This window comes from Telopea speciosissima, chromosome 8, assembly GCF_018873765.1.
Source record: "Telopea speciosissima isolate NSW1024214 ecotype Mountain lineage chromosome 8, Tspe_v1, whole genome shotgun sequence".
Lineage (NCBI taxonomy): Eukaryota > Viridiplantae > Streptophyta > Magnoliopsida > Proteales > Proteaceae > Telopea > Telopea speciosissima.
The window spans coordinates 62,488,256-62,496,681 of record NC_057923.1 but is presented as its reverse complement, the minus strand read 5'-3'; the positions used below and the strand labels follow the sequence as shown (position 1 = coordinate 62,496,681).

Genomic DNA, 8,426 nt, shown 5'->3' with positions numbered 1-8,426 from the left:
ATTGGGGTATCTTCAGACTTTCCAGTTTTCTGAGCCAAATCTGAGGCCATGACACTGTTTACACCATTGCCATGGCCTCCTAACTTCCTTCCATGAACTTCAGATGCTGCGCCTTTCAGAGATGTTAGGAAAAGCCCAACGATTATGAGTAAGAGTAAGTTCTTCATGATCACTAATCTGCAAATAACAATCACAGTTCAGCTTCGATTAAAAAGATAGATTGGAAGATGGGGTGAGTTCATACCTGTCTTTCCACTTTAAAATCTAGGTTTAAAGATGGGAATTTATAGAGGTTTTGATAGATTCTTTTAAGTGGGCAGACAAGGTTAACTGTAGGCACTAAGAACATAGGGATGTAGTCGATGATCACATTCTGTTTACCCTATTAGGTGAGCTTCCAAGTGCAGAAGAAAAATACTGTTGATTAGGATTAATTATTGTGGCGTTGCCATGGAAAGGCATTAAAAGAAAAAAAAAGGATAAATGAAGTATTCAAATTTCAGTGTTAATGGATATGAAATGATGGCATATAACCATCATTCTTCTTTGAAAGATAAAGCCTGAAATTATCCTTAAGAACCTACAATTCACAGATAAATAGATAAATTCCTTCCGGGATAAGGGAAGAGTGTTGGGGTTTTATGCGGTAGGCGAAAAAATAGTCACACATTGGATATGAATGAGGATGTGAATAGGTTAATAAGTACTTGGCCACCTTCTCCTTAACGGCTAACTTTTGAAGATGTGATCTACCCAAATTCCTAACAAAGAGAACCCCATTAAATGCAATTGTGAATGAAACTCTTCAACTAGGACTGAGTTTTCCTTCTCCCACAATGAAGAGAGAATATCTTAATCCAAGGGATCTGGCCATCGATTGAACTAAGAGAAGGTATTTTGGACCTTTGAGACCAAGGGCAAGAGTTACATCACTTATCCTAGAGTCTAATCAAAGTGTCAAATTAATTACCATGTGTGAAGAGATTCTCTTTTCACCCTAGGTGAAGAAAGACTTTGCCCTCCAACAACTATATTACTCATTCCTCTACTGCATTGTGTTGTTTTATGGCATGTTTGTAAAACTTGGCTTAATGCTCCTCTTCCATGTACTAGGGAAGCTCTTGCGGCGTTTGATTCTACATTTGTTTATTATCCTACTTAAGTGGAAATGTTCTGTGCACTGGGGGCGCAGGATGTCCTCAAACACAAGGTGGTAATGGTGGTGGGCGAAATGACCGCCTCACCCCCCTGAATGGATGAACTGACCTTCGCGTCCCGCCCATGTATCTGAGCGTAGCCTGCACCCCGTGCGCTCCTGGCTAGAGAACAACGCTGCCCCTTTAGTTAATGGAATTTTTCTTCTTTTTTCTCTAAAGGATAAATATTTTAAGGGTGAGGGTTGGGCACGCCGCTAGCTTTCTAGGGGCTAGCGGTTGTGCCCAATGGAGGGGGTGGGATGAGGAGGGCATAGTGTCATTTCCATAAGAGAAATTGGAACTATAATTTAATTCAATTTCTCATCACATGTGACTAATGCAATTTTACAAATTAAACTTCCATTAGATCTTTTTCAAGATATTTTGTACTTTCCAATTTATAGGAAAAGACTTCTCAATACTACGACAATCGCTGCGAATCTTTCTTCTTCTCAATCCCAAGTGTCCCTTTTTTACCAATTCAAAAGAATATGGAAACATTATGGAAACTTAAAATTCATCCCAAGTTTAAACTTTTATTTTTTGAAAGTGTTAGTTGGTGGGATAATGACGCGGCAAAGAGTGAAGTCTTTTCACAATATTGATCCAACTTGTGTGCTATGTCATAATTAAACAGATTGAAATGGAATGACACTGATTCTTCTCTTGTTTGCAGGACCTTGTGAATAAGGATAGAATGTTTTCAAACTTCTGTCCATCCTCCATCTTTTTCACTCTTTTTTCTAGGATAGGAGGTTAATGGATCCAACAGGGATTATATACAGAGGGCGGTGCAGATGCGATGTTCAAATTAGAGATCTTAATCGATTCTCATGAGGTTGCTCACTGGTTTGAGGAGAAAGACCATGGATGTTGGTCTTGGTTACTAGCTTCTACTATTTTGGATATAGGGGTGTTGTTCTCTGTGCCGCAGCACAGGCTGCACCTAGGCACATGGGGGTGGGCGCAATGATCACCCTGCCCCCTGAGTGGCAGGCTCATGTGCCTGGGCACAGCCTGCGCTACGGCAGAGAGAACATTCTCCCTTGGATATATTACAAAGTCTACATATGTTTAGTTCTATAAAATTTCAGGTCAAGAATGGGCATGTAAGTGGTCATTTGTATATGTCAATGCACCTCCCTAGATCTTCAAACTTTTAATTTGCAATTTAAACTCCATTGAGCTGAAAATTTGGACTCCTTTATGTAGAAAAACGAGAATATAAAACACGATGCAGAAAAGAATAGAAATCACAAACAAACAATTACACAATGCAGACATGAAGATTTACATGGCTCACTATCAATAGAGAATAGGTTACATGCAATTGCTCGTCTTCACATTTCTCTTAGATTACAAAAAATACTATCTCGTTACAAATATATAACGGATCTAAAATGATATAAAAAAGAATGAAAATCGAAAACAAACAATCACACAGGTTACAACTGCTTGTCTTTTAAGCCTCGAAGCCTCAGGCCCTATGGCCTATTAACGGCTCTTCAAAATCAGCCTACAAATGCAAGTGACGAAATAGAAGTCATCATACCCCCAACACTTTCTGCCATATACATATTTGACGCATCTTGAGAAGCTTATTAAGGTAGGCATCCTCAATAATTAATTTCAAATTTAAGCTCTGTAATTTTTTTGTACTTTTTTTTTTGTTAGGTACCTAAAGGCTATAGGGGTGTCAATTGGTCCGGTTCTGGGCTATCGGTCCAGTTCTCTAGTGGTTTCGGCTTGAAGATGTCAATACCAGATCCAGACCGATAAGCTCATCGATTCCAAATCTGAGATCCAGGACCATTAAGTAATGGGTGGTCCAGTTCTAGTTCCTAAGCGAGTCCAAACATTATTATAATGTAGAGCCCAAAACAAGGACAATAGGAGTTGCTCTAGAAAAAACGGTAGACGTTCCAACGTGTCAATGTATATATTATCATCTCATGCGATGTTAGACTTGAACTAATTTTGATGTCTACAACTTCCACATAATTCTTCAGATTTAGACTTTGTTTATGCAGAGAGAGAGAGAGAGAGAGAGAGAGAGAGAGAGAGAGAGAGAGAGAGAGAGAGAGAGAGAGAGAGAGAGCAAACTATTATAATAATTCACCATCTGTCATCACCAATTTGGTGTTTCGTGAATAAAGATTTTTATTGAAATAATAATCTATACATTACAGTTGTTAGGTATGAACGGAGATAATACCAAAAACACAGTTTCTGAAGTTGTTTTTCTTTTGTACGACATCATTTGTCAGATTTATTAGATCGATGATAATTCAATCCTGGTCATTTCTTCCGATTTTAACAGTTCCTTAATGGTTCCTGGGATCAGACCAGATCCGGACCAATAAGCTATTGGGTGGATCGGTTCTGATTCCTAACAGGACGATTCCGGTCCAGTTACTGGTTCCAGTCCAAAATTGATACTCTTAGGTACCTAGTCTTGAGCATGGGTTTAGTGCACCATAGCTTCACCAACTGCGTTAGGTAGTTGTTGTTTTTTACTTTCCATACTTGTTTGGGGTTAAACTTACGTGGACCAAAGTTCAAGAGTTCGGAATCGACTGATTCACCTGATCCGATTCAACCGATCCAATTATGTTTTCTTGAACCATGACATGGACTCAATCATGTTTTGCCATTTGGCAAGTTTTAATGAGACAAAAGTCCCATACAACCCTACTTTATTGGGTCGTTTTGAATGATTTTGCCTTCAAATACAATAAAAAACTTTGAATTTTATTGACAGATTTATCCTTAATAAGAACCATTCCACCAATATAAGATCAAATGAGTTTTGATATTAGGCACGGGCGATACCGATATAGATCAATTGATATGCTGGATCCGATACCGATATTTATTACCATGATTATCAGTTAAAATGATAGTGTCTTTCTCTCACCAGGTGCATTATATTACTCATTTTTTATATCAAAAAAAAAAAAGTATGAATGTCAGATAGATTCTAATCTGGCGGTTCACTACAGATGTGAATCTGATGTAAATTTGTAAATCGCGTATACCCTTACACGTATGCAGCTGTTGTGGGGCCGTGATTTTGTAACAACGTTAAAACTGTTGATTATTTCATCAGCCGTTGGATCATGCAATGGATGGACCAACGGATAGGATTAAGTTGAGATTTAAAAGTTGACGGTTCGAAACTCGAAAATGCTTTACAAATTCGAATCGCTTCCAAAACGCAACTATATATTTCACTCGGAACGTCAATTCTCCCGCCATAGAGAGGATGAAAAGTAGCCAGACTCCCCAGAAGGAACTCCCAAGGGCTGCAGAGTCTGCAATTCGGCGACTGAAGGAGGCTCCATCGAAATCTCCCTCCGATCAAGTGAAGAAGCCTCTAAAGGTGAGATCGTTACCGACCTTCAAATCTGTTCGTTTTCATATGTTTTTTTTTCACTTTTATCCTCAACTATTCCTTTATGCTCTTCGCAGATCTCTAAGAAATGCTTGGACTCTGCGTTTGCAGCTATTCCGGAAGATCGATCTCCTCGAAAATCGATTTCTAGTTCGAACGATTCCAATTACGTATTGGTGAACTCCTCTGTTGATCAAAACAAACAACTCTCGGAGGTAACATTCTCAACACAGTTTCTCTCTTTATCTACCCGATTCTTTCGTTTTTTCTGATTAGTCCTTGTTTCAAGTCAGGTCCTTGAGCTTTCGATGAATCCAGATTTCCCAGTCTCATCTGTAACATTTGATCCGTTCGAAGTATCTCCATCGACTACGATCGTTGAGGAGAACCAAGAAACCAGCAGTGGTATGATCGAGTATAATGGATACGTAATCGACTGCGACACTCCAAAGACCGGAAGTATTGATGTTGGAATAGCAGTAAATTTCATCAGAGAAGCTCTGTTTCAGGCCACCAGTTCCCCTGTCGTCGATCTCCGATCAAAGAAAATTCTGGATTCCGTGGTTAAGATCGTTATCAATGATTTGTGTGGTTTTCCGGAAGAACGAGTCTGACCTCCTGAGGTAATGTCGACAAAGCTTCGTATTGGACTTCTAAAGTTCTTGCTGTGGCTTGTTCCTGTCTCGGTACTTGCCGTTGCTCTATCAAATTTGTTTGCCGGCAGCTCTTTCCCTGATCCACCGCCAACGTGAATGGTAGATGTATCCACTCTACGCTTCTGGCCATCTGATAGTAGACGGACAAGTCACAGGACAGTAGTCATGCTCTCCCCCTTGCTTGCATTTCTTTCCTTTTCTTAATCCCGTCATTTCTAGAAGTGCTGTTTAAAGTTTGAATTCATCTGATTTCTAGTTTTTTTCAAAAGCTCAGTTGTTGATGACCTAGAAAGGAACTAACTGAATCATCCCCAAACCATCAGAGCTGAGCCATTAAGTCAATTCTGATGTGTTTGATAGATATGAGTAGCTCTGTCATGTTCTAGTTTTCTTGATCAATCGGCAAGATCAGATTGTTAATAAAATACAAAAACATCTTTGACAATCCAGAACCGTTATTGCGCTGAACTCTGTATCCAATCCCAAAACCGTTGGACCTGTTGCTGCTCTTTGGAGCAACGATAGATCCAGTTAACCAGAAATAGAGCTCGGCAACTACATAAAATAGGTTGTAGAATTGGCATGAATCAAATCCAGTTTCTGAAACCGTATTGTTTCTTGACATGTGATTCTGTGAAGTAATAACAAAAAGACGAACATTACGCCGTTGCCGGGGATCGAACCCGGGTCACCCGCGTGACAGGCGGGAATACTCACCACTATACTACAACGATTTCTATTGTGATGTATATCAATTGCCATTATATAAAACACCATTCGAATCCAACGTTTGATCAGGTTTCTGCTACTGTATTGTTTCTTGAATCTTGACATGTGATTCTGTGAAGTACTAACGAAAAAAGGAAAAATTTCGCCGTTGCCGGGGATCGAACCCGGGTCACCCGCGTGACAGGCGGGAATACTTACCACTATACTACAACGACTTGACTTGTAACCTAAAACAATTACCCTGTTGTCATTTGTCAATTACTCCTTACCTTCTTGTTTCAGTACTTCGAAGTGAATGTAGAGAATCTATGGCCGGGACTGAAGCCAACCTGATTTGTTAATAACAACGAATGCAAGTTTGGCCCAACAAGCTAAGTTAGCACAAAAACATCGAGGCCTAGGCTGGGATTTTTCAGGCCCCGTATAGATATATATAGCTATTTGAAAGTAGGGAAAAGAACGATAACCAGTCTTGTAGCACTTGCGCCCAGACTTTTCAAAGTTACCGTTCCACCACTATTGAAATAAGAAATCTTATCCATGTTGATGTCCGAACGCATGCTCTCATTGGCTCCGAGTCTTCGACGTTGCTACAAGGTCTACACACCCAAGTAGCTATCTCTTGCCTTTAAAAATATGTTAAGACATCTACAAAATAAGAACCATTAATTAAATATCATAATTACATTCCATATGCACCATTGATTTAATATACAGGAAAATGTTTTATGCATTGGGGTGTAGGATGTCTCAAAACACATGGGGTGGGACGAAATGACCGGCCTGTGCCACCTGAATGACCAAAATGACGTGCCCATGTGTCTATGTGTAGCCTACGCACCCATGGGCTTCTAGGCAGAGAACATAAACTCTTTTAATAAAATAACAAAATGGAACCAAATGAGTCTGCCATGAGCTAGATAAGGCCGAGCTTGGGTTGAACCATGGTGACCTTGGGTATGTCGTATGTGCTTTAAAAAACACTCAGCTCAAAACATCCCCCATTGCATCCCTTGTAACACATAACAATTAGGAAAAAGGAATGGTCTCATTTGATGGGCACATTGCTCGTGTACGGTAAACTAGCAAGCGACACCAATGGGGGTGCAAGATAGGATATCATACAAGACTACAAGAGAGGCAAGTGGATCATTTTAAAGGGGGAGAGAAAGAGATAGACATTGTGGGCACCAATTTGCGGTACACTGGCGGTGTACTCAGACGCCACCTTTTTCCTAAAACAAAATTATGATGAGTTGATTTATGCGTTTTTCACTCTTTTCCTCCCCTTTCAATTTTTTCCCCTTTCTATTCTCACCTTCCAAACATAGCCCAACACAAGTGCATACTTTGGATATAACCAGGATTTCTTGATTTGGAAAAACTCTTCTCGATCCAGAAAAGAACATCCAAGAAAGTAGAGGTGTAAAAGCATGCTGATCCTACGGGGTGGGTTACCACCAACTGGATTATATTGAATTGAGCTACTACCCGCCACTCAGAGGAGGTAGGCTGTTAGAGGAGACGAAGATGCCACTGCCACCCATGAACAGCGCATCTTCCACACTCTGCAGACCACCTCCGATTCCCTTCCTAATTCACTCTCCACTTTATCCACAGTTGCAATCTAGTTTCTTTTCTTCCTCCAGATCATTATCCAGTTTTAACCCCCGCCTCCAATGGCAGAAACGAACGCCGGTGCTTCCCCTCCGAACCGGAATCAAGACTACCACGTCCTGTCTGAAACTAGAACAGAAAAACTCCCCTGAAATTGAAAATGAATGGACTAAGGTATCCGCTGTCCTCTTCGACATGGACGGAGTTCTCTGCAATAGTGAAGAGTCTTCTCGAATGGCCGCAGTCGATTTGTTTGCTGAAATGGGCGTCGCTGTAACGCCCGAGGATTTCGTACCCTTCATGGGAACGGGTATGCTCTATATACATACAGCTCACCATCTATGATCTCTTCCCTCGCTGTTACTCGACTTTGATTTCAATCAATCAACTATGCAAAGGCTGTCTCTAATAATTCCATTTCCATGACCCATGATTGCATTCACTGTTACTCGACTTTGATTTCAATCAATCAACTATGGTAGACAGCTATTGGTGCCATAACGTCCACATATTGTAGAAATTGGTAGCTCATTTAGATGCCTATATCAACTCTCTATTAGAAAGTTTTGCTGCATTGCATTTTATAAGGTGGATGAGTGGCAAAACTAGAAGAGATGAATAAGAAATCAATAAGGCTGACCCATTGGGTAACAAGTCGAAGGTGAGTTGTTTGAAGCAGTTAAGGGGAGGCCATTGAACGCACGGGTATGGAGGAGTGATAGTTTGCACATTGGAGGATCTAAAAGAACTAGGGGTAGGTCGAAGATTACCTAGGAAGAAGAAGGGACAAAAGTCAAAAGATATGGATGCCTTAGGAGGTTTAACTATAATGTC

The 8,426-nt window shown here is 40.4% G+C and overlaps 2 protein-coding genes and 2 non-coding genes across 5 annotated transcripts in view; 2 read left to right on the top strand and 2 right to left on the bottom strand.

Annotated features, from left to right (window-relative positions):
- Positions 1–4,427: 4,427 nt before the first annotated feature.
- Positions 4,428–5,570, top strand: LOC122670705. Its single transcript, XM_043867666.1, has 3 exons — positions 4,428–4,578; positions 4,668–4,805; positions 4,884–5,570. Exons 1-3 carry the CDS (start codon positions 4,462–4,464, stop codon positions 5,202–5,204), a joined length of 576 nt encoding a protein of 191 aa, XP_043723601.1. The 5' UTR covers positions 4,428–4,461; the 3' UTR covers positions 5,205–5,570.
- Positions 5,571–5,908: 338 nt separating this feature from the next.
- On the bottom strand, positions 5,909–5,980 carry TRNAD-GUC. Its single transcript has one exon. It is a non-coding gene; the product is annotated as a tRNA-Asp (tRNA).
- A 138-nt stretch (positions 5,981–6,118) lies between these two features.
- Positions 6,119–6,190, bottom strand: TRNAD-GUC. The gene has a single exon. It is a non-coding gene; the product is annotated as a tRNA-Asp (tRNA).
- Positions 6,191–7,391: 1,201 nt separating this feature from the next.
- Positions 7,392–8,426, top strand: part of LOC122638323 (protein SUPPRESSOR OF QUENCHING 1, chloroplastic) — a 63,737-nt gene continuing 62,702 nt past the window's right edge. Inside the window, exon 1 of one of the 2 annotated variants that reach the window (XM_043831230.1) lies at positions 7,392–7,902. In XM_043831230.1, the coding sequence (XP_043687165.1) occupies positions 7,506–7,902 (397 nt within the window). In that variant the 5' untranslated portion in view covers positions 7,392–7,505. The remainder of the gene's footprint in view (positions 7,903–8,426) is intronic. The other variant, XM_043831229.1, reaches the window with a different exon arrangement.